Source organism: Hemiscyllium ocellatum, chromosome 11 (genome assembly GCF_020745735.1).
Source record: "Hemiscyllium ocellatum isolate sHemOce1 chromosome 11, sHemOce1.pat.X.cur, whole genome shotgun sequence".
Taxonomy (NCBI): Eukaryota; Metazoa; Chordata; class Chondrichthyes; order Orectolobiformes; family Hemiscylliidae; genus Hemiscyllium; species Hemiscyllium ocellatum.
Window position 1 is genome coordinate 56,807,838 of NC_083411.1, and position 16,863 is coordinate 56,824,700.

The 16,863-nt window shown below is 40.6% G+C and overlaps 1 protein-coding gene across 1 annotated transcript in view; it reads right to left on the bottom strand.

The window, feature by feature from the left end:
* The window catches only part of LOC132820013 (sodium- and chloride-dependent neutral and basic amino acid transporter B(0+)-like), a gene marked incomplete at its 5' end in the record, with an annotated part of 44,080 nt that overhangs the window by 21,241 nt on the left and 5,976 nt on the right, over window positions 1–16,863 (bottom strand). Inside the window, 5 exons of the mRNA XM_060831940.1 lie at window positions 6,270–6,388; window positions 9,910–10,035; window positions 11,800–12,028; window positions 13,909–14,049; window positions 16,474–16,606. Of these exons, the coding sequence (XP_060687923.1) occupies window positions 6,270–6,388; window positions 9,910–10,035; window positions 11,800–12,028; window positions 13,909–14,049; window positions 16,474–16,606 (748 nt within the window). The remainder of the gene's footprint in view (window positions 1–6,269; window positions 6,389–9,909; window positions 10,036–11,799; window positions 12,029–13,908; window positions 14,050–16,473; window positions 16,607–16,863) is intronic.

The following is a 16,863-nucleotide window of genomic DNA, read 5'->3' on the forward strand; positions in this document are numbered from 1 at the left end:
CACCACGGTCATCCCTGCTAAGGTATTGCACCATTGAACTTTGGCCAGCTCCTCCCTCATAGCTCCATAGTTCCCTTTATTCAACAGAAGTACTGTCACTTCCGACTGTACCCTCTCCCTCTCAAATTGCAGATTGAAACTTAATGTATTATGGTCACTACTTCCCAATGGCTCCTTCACTTCGAGGTCTCTGACCAATTCTGGTTAATTATACAATACGAGATCCAGAATTGCCTTCTCCCTGGTCGGCTCCAGCACCAGCTGCTCTAAGAATGCATCTCTGAAGCACTCCATAAAGTCTCTTTCTTGAGGTCCAATACCATCCTGATTCTCCCAGTCTACCTGCATGTTAACATTCCCCATAACAACTGTAGTAACATCTTTACCACAGGTCAATTTCAGCTCCTGATTCAACTTACATCCGACATCCAGACTACTGTTTGGGGGCCTGTAGATGACTCCCAAGAGGGTTGTTTTACCCTTCGTATTTCGCAGCTCTATCCACACTGACTCTCCATCCCCTGACTCTAGGTCCGCCCGCGCAAGGGACTGAATATCGTCTCTTTCCAACAAGGCCACTCCACCCCCTCTGCCCGTCAGTCTGTCCTTACGATAGCACGTGTAGCCTTGAATATTCATTTCCCAGGCCCTGTCCACTTGAAGCCACATCTCAGTTATCCCCACAATATCGTATCTGCCAATTTCCAAAAGAGCCTCAAGCTCATCCATCTTATTTCAAATGCTTCGTGCGTTCATATACAGCATTTTTAATTTGTTACTGCTCTCACCCTTCCCATCAACCCCTATTCCACTCAACCTTACAGCATGATCCCTTTTTGAATTTTCTGCCTCATTGATACAGTTGTCTTTCTTGACTTCTCTTGTTCTAACTTTTCCTTCAACTTCCTTTTGTACATCCAGTTTGTCCCCTCCCCCCCACTACTTAGTTTAAATGTAGCGGTGTTGCAGTAGAAAACCTGCCTGCCAGAATGCTGATCCCTAACCTGTTAAGGTGCAAACCGTCTCTCTTGTAGAATTTATGTTTGCCACAAAATGTACCCCAGTGATTCAAGAACTTAAATCCTTGCTTCCTGCACCAGTTCCCCAACCACACATTCAAGTCCATTATCTCCCTGTTTCTGGCCTCACCAGCCCGAGGAACTGGAAGCAAACAGAGATAACCACCTTGGACGTCCTGCTTTTCAGCCTTCTTCCTCGTTCTCCAAAGTCCCGCTGTAGTATGTGAGTCCTCTTCTTCCCGACATCATTTGTGCCGACATGTACCACCACCTCTGGCTCTTCACCCTCGTCCTTGAGGATTTCCTGCACTCTGTCCGCGATGTCTTTCACCCTGGCACCAGGAAGACAACACACCATCTTTAAATCCCGTCTGCTGCCACAAAAACCCCAGTCAGTTCCTCTCACGATGGAGTCCCCTATTACCACGGCTCTATGCGATGTCTGACTCTTCCGCTCTGCCTCTGCGCCAACTTTTGATTGACAGGCCTGGCTGCCTCCCGGACTGGCAGTGTCATCAGTCTCCACTGTTTCCAACAGCTTCAACTTGTTCCTGACAGGTACTTCTCCCGGGGTCTCTTGCACCTGTCTCCTCTCTGCCTTCCTCATTGTCTGCTCTCTTCTGCTCTCTTCTGGCATGATTGGTGTAATGACCTCGCTGAAGGTCTTGTCCAGAAAGATCTCATTCCCTCGGATGAGCATAAGGTCCTCGAGTTCTTTCATCAGCGCTGCAATATGCTCGGTCAATAGCTGACTGTGCACACACTTTCCGCACATGTACGAGTCAGACACACCAGAGTCGTTGACCTCCCACATCAAGCACATAGCGCACTGAACCAGCTGGGCAGTCATGTCTTCACCCTCTTCAACTGTGGCGTAATCACTTCACTCAACCTCCTTTTCAAAGACTCCTGAGCTGAAGCCTCACTCTTCGATTAAAAACTTCCTTAGACCCTTGTTTTGTAGCAAGCCTGTGGACTCTTAATTTAGGTTCTTAACACACCCACTTTAATAGCAAATCACTTACCTTCCCGACCGACTTTGCGCTCAGCCTGAACTTCCGCCCAGCTCCCGCCGCTCTCTGCTGCGAAAAGAGAGAGTTGACGTTTTGAGCACAAGCTCTTCATTTCTGATTAAGGGCTTAAGCTCAAAACATCGACTCTACTGCTCCTCAGATGCTGTCTGACCATCCGTGCTTTTCCAGCGCCACACTTTTTGACTCTAATCTCCAGCATCTGAAGTCCTCACTTTCTCATGTCGGCCCGACCAAGTAATAATTGAAGTTTCCTTCCGTAAAGGACATTAGTGAACCAAAGGGGTGTTTCTAACAATCAACAATGGATTCATTTGAATTCATTAGACTCTTAATTCCAGAGTCTATTGAATTCAAATTATACCATCTGCTGTGGCAGGATTCAAACCTGGATTCCCAAAACATTCCCTGGATCTCTGGATTAACAGTCTACCGATAATACCAGTAGGCCATTGTCTCCCCTAAGGCTAGGCTAAGCTAAGCATGTTTGCAGACAGTGAGGGAGAAAATTCTGATGCCGATGATCATGACATGATGCTGAGTTGCAGCATCTAACATCAAAGCAACTGAGTTACCAGTCAAGAGCAACTGAAAATAACACACTTCTCTTCAAATCGGTATACAATCACCAGGTCAGAATGAGTTGTCAAACCTCCAAAACGATTTATTGATGGTTGGATTATCAATCTTCTTAATTCACATTTTTATTGTTTGTTGGTAACCTCAGTCAATGCAGAAGTTGAACCTGTGTTGTTGGTGCCCCTCTCCCCCCCCCCCCATTGTAAATCAGCCATCCAGGAGAAAGTGAGGACTACAGATACTGGAAATCAGAGTCAAAACGTGTGGTGCTGGAATCATCTTCCTGTTAAAGAGCTTATGGTCAAAACATCAACTCTCCTGCTCCTCAGATGCTGCCTGACCAGCTGTGCTTTTCCAGCATCACTCTCTTTAAAACCAACCATCCAGCCAACTGAGCCAAAAGAAAACAGTGTGGTGGTGGTGGATAAGCAGGAATATCATAGGGGATAGTGGAGGAGCTGATCATCACAGGAGGAGACTGAAGAGAAACAGAAGGAACACCGGTGAAAAGGGAGAAGGCTAGGAGAGGTGGGGAGGGTATATAATGTAGAGGAGGAGGGTAGAGTGTGAACAAATCAAAGGAAACATTAACGGCCGCATCTTTCTCTTAACTGGCTCATACAGAGGGCTAGCAGAGAATGTGCACTATAATGGGAAGGGTTCAAGATCTCTTCCTGCACAACGCAATTATACCCAACAGAAACAGAAATTGAAGAATATGATTGCACAAGGCCTCATTTGAAGGCTTGGCAATGAAGGGAAGCTTTTGCTACAGATTAAAAGTGAATGAACAATTCCGTGTCTCAAACATAATTTCTCTCAGAGAGAAGCACTTGGGTGCACCAACAGAGACAATGGTGGTGGAGCTGGTGGGAAGCAGAGAGTATTCCACATACAGCCATACAGGAGCATTCACAGGTACATGTATCTGGAAGTTAAGGGCATAGGGATCAGGCTGTTCTGCCACCTGCGGAATTCTAAAAGCAAAGGAATGTGGATGCTGGAAATCTGAAACAAGAACAAAATTTGCCAGAGAAACTCAGCAGGTCAGACAGCTTCTGTGGAGAGAAAGCAGAGTCAACATTTCAGGACCAGTGATCCTTCTTCAGAACTCATTGTTGCTAGGAAAAGATGGGATATACACTGAAGACAGGGATTGGGAGAACGGAGTGAACAACAGGTGTAGATGGAGCCCACACAAAGAGAGAACACTTGTTGGGCAGACAAAGGAATGGATACTGTTGAGCCTGGGCGAAAGAAAAGTTGCTTATGGGGACCATTAGTGAGTGAAAATGGGTTAGCTGCGATGAAAGGAGCCCAAGGTCATCTGGAAACTCTGGTCAGCATCCCATTTCCATTTGGGGTCCCTGCAGTTGTCAGGACTCGATATCAAGTTCAATATTTTTCGGGCCTGAGCACCTTCATCCATGTCATCCCTCCCACTGGGCCTGACCTTGTCAAAACAGTGTTGGGGCATACATAATGGTAAATTCATTGCTTTTGGATCCAATATTCTATCATAATAACTGTTTGAACATAGGACAGAAAACATTTCTTCTGGTATGCACTATCACAAATTTCCATATGTACCAGTTTAGTAAATGATTCATTGTAGGAACAAAACATTGAAAATGATTTGACATAAACCACTTTGATATTTGTTACAATCTGGGCTACTTCAGACACAATGAGAGGTGTACCAACGCCAAATTAGACAATGGCTGTTTGGCTGCACTTACAAAAAAATTACATAAGAAAACATCATCAATATCAATCCAGATGAATATTGGTCAACAGTAAGAAAAAAGACAATGAATGATTCACAACTGAGGGCATTTTGGAAAGTTATTATCAAAGTCCGGCCTGATGGGAAACAAAACGTGCCAGATGTGCTCCAAGGGATTTAGCCAGACAAGGATGAGCCAGGGACCCTCAAGAGGCATGCTTTTCAAACATAAACAGATGCTTGTAGCTGAAGCTCTTTAGTAAACTCTATTGCCTCATTATACCAGGGGCATATGGGCATAGGGTGAAAAAGGCCCCTGTACAGCTCACTGTGTATTGCTCAGTTCACAACAGAAAAATCGAGAAGACTGTGAGGGTGTATCAGGCATGTCAAAGTCAGCCACCACATCAACAGAAAAAAAATTTCTCTACCCTCACAAGATTCCAATATATCTTTGGTTGAAGCTTGTAACAGATTTACTTACCATCCACGGTGACAATTTTCACCAAGTCACTGAGTAATATTCCAATTTTCCAACCACCAGACATTGGAAGGATTACTCAACTACACCCATGGTAATCACCATAAGTATAAAGTGCATTGTGTACCTGGAGAAAATATCTGAAATTGGATCATACTGCACTGATAAATATTTTATGGACCTAGGATACCTTGGATGTGTACTACATGGGGTCTAAATCATGTGACAGCCTCACCACATTATCCCAGACCCAATATTTTTGCTGAATGAAATTCAGCCATCCGCCATGAAATGAGCAACTGGACACCATCTCCATATTGCCATGTCACACTTCATAACAATACGTCTAGGTATGGGCTTTCTATTACCAGCAACAATCACATTAAAAAGCAAGTCAGGACACATTTGCCAAGTCATGAACAGTCCAATTTCCTGTAAATATGGGATAAACATCTTGAACATTCAGGCAGAATAAAAACAGCACTCATTTGACATCTGGGTGTGGAATTATCTAGTTTGTGAGAGTGGTAAAAGGTTTGAATCATACATCCCATCCAGGGAACATGGTCACCCACAGAAGTACTCAGAAAGTGCAGTGAGCCTTAAACCCAAGGAGTCACAATATCTAATGGAACAATGAGAAAGAGGAATAGAAAATAATTTGGGGAATTGTACAACATTCTAACATTGAGCATTCTGACTGTGCACAGAACGCCACCAGAGGTAAACTCAGGGAATGAACGCAACCATGAAAATAATCTCCTCTTTAACAAAAGGAAAGTCACCAAAATATCAGTGAGCCAAGAACAGTCAGTTGATAAATCTAGATCAGAGGACAGAAAGAAGATCATGAGATCTGGAAGGATTATTAAATTATTGATTCATTATACAACCACTTAAAGTCTTAAACAGTTCAATTCTTAAACTCCTAAGCACAGTGACCTATTTTTGGAGTGATAGTTCTCACAACCAGTCTGAGATATATTTATTTTCATTCATGTATGTTATAGGAATATAGGAATATCATTTTAAGAAGAACATGCTGATGAGCATATAACCTTGATATAATACATGTCACTGACAGCTATAGACTTGTTCAGTGTGCAGTACATATTGCGAAGGGAGAGCAGCTATGCTTCCCTGTAACAACTAACCGCGATAACGAATGTGTCTGCTGAGCAATTTTATGACATAATAAACTGAACCGTGGTCCTGTTTCCCAGTCCTATTGTAAGAGTGGATTATCTGAGAATAAACTCAGAATCACAGCAAGATATCAATATGACATGATCACTGCACAACATTAAACAACTGCAAAAAGAAAGGACCAGAACACTAATGCCTTCTTTATTTTTTCATCCTGTGAATTTGATCACCTTTTACAGTTACTGAGTACATGTGAAAACAGCTGATATCACTGAAATACAACCTACCTGTGTCACACATAGAAGGCCAAGCAGATAAAATAACGAACAAACACCAGCTGTCAGAAGAAGGCGCTTTGATTGGACCAATGTAGGGAACTGGTCTTGCAGGGCTGTCATAACTGTTTCTAATGGAAGAAAATGTCAAATGAAGACATTAATTAATAACTTGCACAATGACAGGACAAAACACCACTGGACACACCAAAGCCCTGGAGTAAAAGGTTTCTGCATCCATTTTTCTGGCTCTGAGATATGTATTTTTCCCCCAGTTGTATTTTTCCTGTTGCTCTGATGCAGAGGAAAACTGCATCATCGTTATCCTCAAATATCACGTAGGGTGTTTCAACATGAGTGAGTTTCAACATGAGTGAGTTTCAACATGAGTGAATAAGTTTGCTGACCATCCTGCTCCCTGTAAGGCAGGTAAATAAAAATCCCCATCTCTTGAACAGCAAGATCTGTCTCAACGAAAAGATAAATTCTAGGCATGAGAGCAAAGAAAAGATATAGAACATTAACATCTGAGATTGAAAATCACCACAATAGCTATTGGGCAGAGGAACATAGAAATTAGGAGCGAGTGGACAATTCAGCCCTTCAAACCCACTCTACCATTTGTCACATTCATGGCTGTTCTTATTGTGGTCGCAATTCCTGCCTGTTTCCCACAGCCCTTTGTCCCATTTTTCATCAAAACATATCTATTTCTTTCTTGAATTTGTTGATTGATTCTGCCTCTTCTGCACTCTGGGGCAGTGAGATCCACAGATTCACAACCCTGTCAGAGAAATAGTTTCTCCTCACCCCAGTTTTGAACCTACTTCCTCTCAGGCTATATCTATGACCTCTTGTTCAAGACTGTCCGACAAGGAGGAATATCTGTTCCACATCTACCTTATCAATCCCCTTGAGCATTTTATGTGTGTCAATCAGATCATCCCTCATTCTTCTGATCTCCAGCGAGTACAAGTCCAACGTATTCAATTGTTCCTCATATGACAGCCCTTTCATCCCTTGAATCAACCTGGAGAACCTCCTCGGAACTGCTTTTAATGCCACCACATCCTTCCTCAAGTAAAGAAACCAGAACTGGATACAATACTCCAAGTATGGTCTCAACATCATCTCATACAATTGTGACAACATTACTTTTATAAACCAGTTCTTTTGCAATAAATGCCAAGATTCCACTTGCCTTTCTTATTAGATGCAGCCCCTACATCCCCACTTTCTGTGATTCATACACAAGGACACCCAGATCCCTCTACACTGAGGCACTTTGAATCTGCTTCTGATTTAATTAATAATTTGCTCTTTCATTATTCTTGCCAAAATATGTAACCTCGTACCTATCCACGTTAAATTCCATCTGCCAGATTCTAGTTCATTCTCTAGCTGTGAATTTTGTTTTGTTACATTCTGTCCCTCCCGGCACCTCATTGATATAGATTGTCAACAGTTGATGTCAGAGGATTGAACCCTATGCTACCCCAATAGTTACAGTTCGCCAGAAGGACCCATTTATCCCGCCCCTCTGCTTTCTGTCAGTCAACCAATCCTCTATCCGAACCAATACTCTACCCCAAACACCCTCCGGTCTAACCTTTTGTATCAGTCTTAATGCAGCACCTTATCAATGTCTTCTAGATGTCTAGATATAACACATCCACTGTGTCCCCATTATCCAACTTGATAGCTACATCCTCAGAAATTCCAACAATTTTGTCAAGTTCAACTTGTCCTGTATGAAACCATGCTGCCACTGGGGAATTGAGCTTTGTTGTTCCAAGTGGTCAGTTCTCTCCCTTATTATTGACTCCAGCAACTTCCTCATGACTGAGGTCAAACTAATTGATCTACAATTTTCCATGATTTGCCTATTTCTTTTTTCAAATACAGGCTTCACATTAAAGTGTTTCCAAATCACTGGCACCTTTCCAGAATCGAGGAAATTTTGGAATGTAGTAACTAATATATCCACTATCTCTGCTGCCTTAGGGTGCAGGCCATCAGGTCCTGGGGACTAATCTGCCTTTAATCCCATCAGTTTACTTAATACCTTTTCCCTAGTAATTTCACCAAGTTCCTCTATAGTAACTGCAGATTTTGGGAAGAAATTATAATCTTCCACTGCAAAAAGACACAAAATACTGGTTTAGTGCCTCTGCCATTTCTGAGTTTCCCATAATTACCTCACCATTTCCACCCTCTAAAGGGCCACCATTTACTTTCACTACTCTCTTCCTTTTTATATACTTATAGAAGCTTTTGGTGTCAGAGCTTATGGTTTCTGCTAGTTTCCTTTTATTGATCTCCTGATTCTCCAGAGTGTCTCAAACATTTGCAGTATGATATGCCCTAGTTTTTGTCTTTATGTTATCCTCGACCTCCTTGTTAAGCCATGGATTATCTTTTACCTTTCTATAATTCCTTTTCCTCTCAGGAATATACTTTAATTGACAGGTATTTAGTAACTCATTGAGCATTTGCCACCATTTTTCAAATGTCCTGCTCCTTTAATATTTTTCCTCAGTCCCCCAGGGCCAACTGCTTTCTCAGGCCTGTATAATGACTTTTGGCCAACATTAAAACTCCTGTATATGACTCTGTCTTCACTCTTGCCATCTGAATTTGAAACTATAGAAGGTTGTGATCACACCTTCCAAGATGATCCTTAACTACATGATCATTTACCAATCCTTCCTCATTACACAATACCAAATGTGAAGTAGCCAGTTGATTCCATGACACGTTGCCATAAGAAAGAATCCCTCAGACACTCTATGAATCTTCCTTCAATACTACCCTTGCCAATTTGATGAATCCAATCAATATCTATGTACAAATCACCCATAATTTCTGTTGTGGCTGGCTCATAAGCCCTCATTACTGCCTCATTTATACTCAGCCCTACTTTGGAAGTACTGTTTGAGAGTCTGTAAATTATTCCTACCAAGGGGTTTCTTCCCTTGCCTTTTATTTCCACTCAGATTGATTCAACATCTTGGTTCGTAGTGCCAATATCTTTTCTTAATGCACCTTGATATCTCCCTTAACCAATAAAATTGCTTCACCTCCTATTCCTACTTGCCTATCCCTTTGGAATACTCATTACCCTAGGACATTTCACTCCCAGTACTGATCTTCCTGCAACCACATTTCAATAATCTTCACCAGGTGGTGTGACTGGTCTCTATTTGTGTTGTCAGCTCATCAACTTAACTCTGAATGCTGCATGCTTTTGCTAATAAGTTCTACTGGTTTGTCTTTCTCTTTTAATATTTGCTCATACACTCTCCATCCTCACTTACTACTTCCTAATAACACTGAACCTCATCTCTCTCATTTACTCCAACTCACATTTCGATCTTCTATGATGCCTTCCCTCACCATCGCTGTTAGTGCAAATTGTATTGTGAAATCATTTGGATGCCGATGCAACTTTTCCCCAATTTTTATTTTGATGCAGGTGCTAATCATTTAAGACTAAGAGCTGCATTCTTCTTTCAGACAATGAGGGAACAATTGCTACAAAGAAATGTTGTGCGTTTGTCCACTAACATCACCAACAGCACTTTTTTGCCCAACACTGTCATAATTTCTTCAAAAGAAATGATTTTTTTAAGTGATGCAATGCCATTTTTACCTAAACCTGCAAACTGTGTGTCAACTCCCAGAGTGAGCAGCATGAAGAAAAATGAAACAGACCATAATGGTGCCCACGGTAACTGTGCAAGGGCCTCTGGGTAGGCAATGAAGACCAAACCGAAACCTGAACAGTGAATAGAATTGAAATGACATAATGAACGTTGCTATTAACTTGTTGTTGACATTCATTTCATTTCATTTATTACAGTTGCCAATATTAGCCACCATTTGCAAAACTATTCATGTCACCAAAGTTGTGCGGATATGTGTTTACAATAAAAAACATTAGTTATTATATATTTGTAATATTAATCACTTTCAATTCAGAAATTATAATATTTAGAAGCAGTGAACACTGAGTTCAGAGTGACATTTGCAATCTAAGCAAAAAAGAATCTCTCTGATATATTGGTGAAACTGGCATTTTAAAGCAGGGAATAATGTTGGAGAGTAGGGAATGGGGAGAAATAATTGAACGGATAATTTAGAGTGTTTCTTAAATGGTTGGGGATTGTAAAGTGTAGTTGTACACAGAGACCTCAGTCTCCTTGGTGCTAAGTCACTGAGGGTTAACATGTGTGTGCAGCAAGCTATTAGGAAGCCTCATGGAATGTCATCCTTTATTGCAAGAGGATTTGAGTACAGGGATAGTGAAGTCTTGTTTCAGTTGTATAGCAGCTTGGTTAGGCCACACCTGGAAACTGTGCACAGTTTGGTCATTTTTTTCTCAGGAAAAATGTCATTGCATAGAGGGAGTGCAACAAATGTTCAGCAGACTTGCTCCTGGAATGGTAGAACTGTCCGATGAAGAAAGATTGGGAAAACTGGGCCTTACTCTCTAGAGTTTCGTAGAATGAAACTTACAACGTAGTTAAAGAGAACAACAGAGTAGCTGCAGGTAAGATATTTCCTCTGTCTGCAGAATCTAAAACCAGCGGCCATAATTTAAAACTAAGGGGGATGCCACTGAGGGCCAAGCTGACAAGAAATTAGTTTATTCAGAGTGTTGTGAAACATTGGAATTGTCCAGCACAGAGGGCTGTGGAGGTCAAGATTTGAGTAGATTTAAGATTGAGATTATTATATTTCTGATTCTCAGTGGTGTACAAGGTCAGGGAATGGAATGAGTAAAAAACATTGAAATGTTTGATCCTTCATTATTACATGGAGTAGTGAGGCAAACTACTCAGACTGAGTGGCCTACCCCTGTTCCTATGTTCCTGCCTCAGTTCAGGCTGTCAAACCACTCAGTGCTCAGACTATTGGAGTAATCAGAATGTGTGAACTGTGTTTTATTGTAACTTTACCTGGTCATTAATTACTTATCACAGCATCATCAACCGATACAAGTGGCTTAGCACAGAACATTTCCATGTTTCTTGCTCTTCATATTAAACATTTTTTAAAATGTACCACTGTCAAATTGAATATTTGAGCACATAATATGATCAGTAACTAATCGTCAATAAATAAAAACTGTCTCTGATTCACCTAAAAGCACAATATTATGGAATTCATTCAAAATTTCTTCTTAAATATAAAATGTGGCTCATATGAAATGTAATTCTAAGGTAAATAGCAAATCTTACAGTGGATTATAATGTTAACTGAGTGCTTTTGAAATTTACTATTCTGTGATTATTTCAAAAGCTCACTTTTAAGAGCTAGGGTTCAACCCCGGGCATACCATTGCATTATTCAGCTCCAATCCCTGTCCAGTATAAACCAAACATCATGTCAATGTGTCTTCAGAGCCTGGCTATCAGTTTGGATCTGAGGATTGATTATTGTGTCTGGACACTGGAATCACTGGAATGTTGGGTTGAATCACTTCAGAGAGAACATTAAAGCTGTCTGACCCTTGACAATTTTAACAGCTCTAGTTTACCTGACTGGGCAACCTCTGAAACGGGCTTATCTTGTATGCGAGCCATGTGTCCCAGGATGGAGAAGATGACAAATACAGCAAACACACTTGTAGCACAATTAACAACACAGACAATGATGGTATCTCTGTAGCAGTTATTGTGGAACTTGTTGTAAGACGACAATGCTACTAAAGTGCCCCAACCCACTGAGATAGAAAAGAAAATTTGAGTCGCAGCATCTTTCCAGACCTGGTAAATACAAAATAGAATAGATGTCTGGAGGGAAATGAAACACAAACATGTACAACAGATAAACGACATTAATGTGAAGATAATGAGAACTCGTGTGGTTAATCCATGGTGAACTGAGCAAAGTAGCTCCCTCTGGTCAACAGTAACTCTTCTTAAACAGAACAGTCATCACTACAGTCGATTATTTACAGTTAAATTTCCTCTGGGATATCTGACACAGGTCTTTCTGGTATAATGAACGTTTCATTAACACAAATTACCTGTACCGTGATTGACGATTGGGGACGCTTTTCTAAAGTGCAAAAATTCAAAAAGTATGTTGGCTAGAACATGATTACATCGGCAACACTGTAAGTGCTCCTTGTATTGCGTGATTCTTGCATAGCGCAGGGTCACACGGAACGTGACTATTGCACTATCGAAGACGTGACTGTATACTCTTTCACCAGCCATGGTTTTCAGTGACTGACTCACTTGCAGTATTGTACTGACCATAGTTAATTCCATTCTTTTCGTGAAAGTAACAACAAAGAACACCTTTTACCATAAATAATGATCACTTTCATATTGTAATAATATCACAGTAGCTTAATATCAACAGGAACCAGTAAAATTACACTGTAATTTCTAGGATTATGTAAACAATGGTTAAATGATTTAAATGGAAATCAAAATCCAATTCCTGTCAGAAAAATTAAGCAATAAATAGTGTTCACCATTGTCTATTCACAAAGACTGCTGTATCTTTGGACTGAATACAAAATTCCAGCCATCATTATCCAGAATGCATGAGGACACTGTCAGCTTCACAAATGTGGTATTGCCTAGTCTGCCTATTTGCATTCACTGGGCTCCATGATGTTTCTGTCCTTATGCTGTTGACTGAATCACCTCGGAGATTTGTTTCAAGAAACATGACATTGAAATAGCCTTTTAATGACATGCCAAGCATTTACTTACTGCCAGTCACAATTTCTGGCACTTAAACTACCTACTGGAAGAATGGAATCACAGCTTGGAAGTCACCCACTCAAACTTACACTTCCTTTTCTGTCTCAGTCCTTGCATTGTTATATTCCAAGTACGATAATCTGACTGGTTCAAGATATAATCAGTTGCTTTCCAATGTTCACTCCAATGTAGATTTCAGATATAGACAATGTTCTTTCATTTCCATCTCCCACTTCCAGGTACTTGCAGCACCAAATATCATTGACATAGAATGGATAAGGACAAGGCTCATCAAGAGTGGCTCTTTCTATTGCCCTGATACAGCAAAATGTGGGTCAGTATTTGCTTTGTAGGTCAATGAGGTATTTCACCTGAAACTCCTGAATCATTTCCAAGATTTCAGAAAGGAGGAGGCATGAAGGAAGAATTCTATTGCATCCCAATCCCTATCATAATTCCTCATCAATTTCGATCCTCTCGTCCATCATAGCTGATGCCCTGACCTTCTTTCCTGTTAATGGCAGGATGATATAGACCTTAAACTGACTCTTTGAATTCATCACAAGCTTTGTTAAAAATTTCCAAGAATTGAATTAAGGACTCAAAAGCAATACACTGATTTTAAATCAATGATGAAAGTGAGGACTGCAGATGCTGCAGATCAGAGCTGAAAATGTGTTGCTGGAAAAGTGCAGCAGGTCAGGCAGCATCCAACGAGCAGGAGAATTGACGATTCGGGCATGAGCCCTTCTTCAGGAACGTCAATTCTCCTGCTCCTTGGATGCTGCCTGACCTGCTGCGCTTTCCAGCAACACATTTTCAGTTTAAATCAATGATGACAAGCTAACAAAGTAAATGTGCTGAGGCACGAATCGATTCAACTAAAAATACTAATGAGACTCAATCATTCATATTGCTGTATTTACCTCAGCATCAGCCAGTCTGGAGAAGTCTGACTGGCTTCCGATGTAGAATTCAATTCCTTTAGAAGCTCCCTCCAGGGTAACCCCTCGGATCAGGAGGATGGTCAGAACCACGTAAGGGAATGTCGCAGTGAAATAAACCACCTGAGCATGGAGAGCACCTTGTTAGATTTTCCTGTATTACTGGTACAACAGAAGAAAATAAAACCTTGAAGCAGTACAAGGCCATGTGGCCCCACCATGCAATAAGATTCTGCCTGATCACCCTGACACTTGCCCTCTCCAGAACCTTTGACTCTCTTGTACATCAACAATTTGTCAAACTCTGCCTTGAATATATTCAATGATCTGACCTCTACTGCTTTCGGAGGAAGAGTATTTGAAAGATTAAAAATTCCACTTCATCTCTATCTCATTTGGAGAACCTTATTTTGTAACTGTTCTCCCTGTTCGAGATTCTCTGAGAAGGTCAAGCTTTCTAAGACCATTCGAAATCTTTGAAGATCATTTCTCGGTCTCCTAAATTCCTGTGAGTACAGGCTCAAACTTATATTTTCAAAAGAATTAATACAAAGGTTCACTGAACTTTCTCCAATACAAATATACCCCCTAACTAAGGAGACCAAAACAGTAGCTGCTGTACCTTTGTAGCAAGTTTTGCCTACTTTTATACATCATTCACCTTGGAATAAAGACAATATTATCCAACCAAATGGCAAATTAAATGGATTCTCATCAATGCATCGAAGGGAACAGATGACAAACTGAAGAGGAATAGTAACATGGAAGATGTACGCAAGGATTGCGTTTTCATCTAGTTCACAGGGTTTGCATGTTGAGACTTTGTTTTGTGATACCTTGTTATAATGTGCTTATTTAAACACTGCTAAACCTATAGACATGAGGATCTAAAATTTGAATTTAGGCAACAAAATATGAAGATTTTTATTACAACAAAATGGTTTCTCGATTTAAAAGAATACTATAAAATGGCCTGTGAATCATACTGCTGAACATACTGCTGATTTGCAGAATTAACTTGCAGTTGAAAGATGAGGACAATAGAGTTTTCATAAGATAAACACTGATACATAATTGACCATTTGAACAAACGTTGAACTAATACATGGCATGACAATTTACGTAAATTAGATATCCTTCTTAAAGGAAATACCATTGGATTAGCCTGTCTTCAATCATATCACCATATTACAATTGATTGGACATTTTTTTGTAGTTAAGAACCCTTTCCCAGAAAATATCATTAGATTAATTCACTGTAAATCATATGTGATTGGTCTTTCTTGTAATTAAGACTGTACTATTTCTTTAAAAAACATGTAAATAATGTGTAATTTTCAAATGTAATTGCGCAACTTTTCCCCAGAACACAGAAGCTTCAATCTCTGTGTTGCTGGATAGAATTGCATCAAGGTACCTTAACTGAATCAACTAATGACCCTTGTTTTTTGAATAGACCGCATTTGTCGATTCCTTTGACCGATCTCGAACCCTTCTTAAGGGGACACACGTCTTCAGACATAATAACGGAAATTACACAACGAAAAGAATCAGTTAAAGGTAATTCTTACCCAAGAAGCTCACCTCCTCACTGGGTAGGTACATAAAAGACACAGCAAGTTGTTCCTGACGTCAAGTTGGACCTTATGAGATTTCTCACCTGATTCTGCATTAAATCTCACCTTAGCACAGGCTGCTCATGTCACTAACAGATTCCACCCACAGTAACTGCTACACAGCTGTTACAACATATTCCTTCAACATTAATAACTACTAAAGGCACATTACACTGGAATGTCACATGTTGTGATTCTTCTAACAGCCTTAAAATTACATTTGCTCTTTGGTTTGGAACCTATCCAACAATACAACGGGGATGAAGGTCAGAGCTTTGTTAGTTAACCTCTGTTGTCCTCCAACCTATCACAGAATCTTCCTTTTACTCACCGAACCATATTCCCCATGTCCATTGTCTTAAGAAACCTCTTAAACTGTTATTTATTTCTCTCGGTCAGATGAAAGTCCATGGAAGTGAAAGATTAGCTCGGTTTGTCTTGACAGGTGCTTCACAAGCTGTTGAGCATTACCAGCATTTTATTGTTTTCACCTAATGATTGTTCCTCAGGTCTCAGTCCCATTCTCATGTCCAGACAAATCTCATTTCACTCAAATAAAACCCTGCCCCAATCCTTCCCCATCACCGCCACCACACCCCCCCCCCCCACTCCCCCCCCAACCCCCAATCCTTCCTCAGCCTTCCACAGCAATTGGAAATTCACCCAGAATTCCAGTGTCAGTGAGTGAACCCTTAGAATGAGGGACACATTGCAGGGGTTTGGGGAAGTTGCTGTTCTTTCCCTCAGGAGAACGTTCTTCAGATCTCCCTCAGGCCTGAAGTGTTGATGAATTATGAATCTCCCATTTCCCATAGAGACACTGTTAACATCACCTGGGAGATAAACCAGACACTTCACAAATTATTTATCGTTTCTCGCTTTACTGTTACTTTGTCACGAGTTTTAACTCTATTTATCACCAATCATTTACCTTTCCTGAAGATTTGATTCCTTTTGATAATGCTGCCCCAACTATTAGCCAGGCAAGAAGCAGACAAAGGGCTAAATACCAGATTACCTCCCCAGTCTCATCCATTGAACTGGAACGGCGTAAAACTGCTTTACTACAGAAAATAAGAACAAAAACATGTAGTAAGTTCGGACACTCTTCATTACACACAGATGTTTTTAGACATAGTGCATCAATGTATTTAACAAACAGAGTTGTGTAATATCTAAATTAATTTTTGATTTATAGAAGCTTTGATTCTTGCACTCAGAAATAAATGTGAAGTTTGATATTCTGTATGACATTTTCTTCCTCGTGTGTATTGATATTTTTCAATGTAAAGCTTTGTTCAAACAAGTTGATGAGATTCCC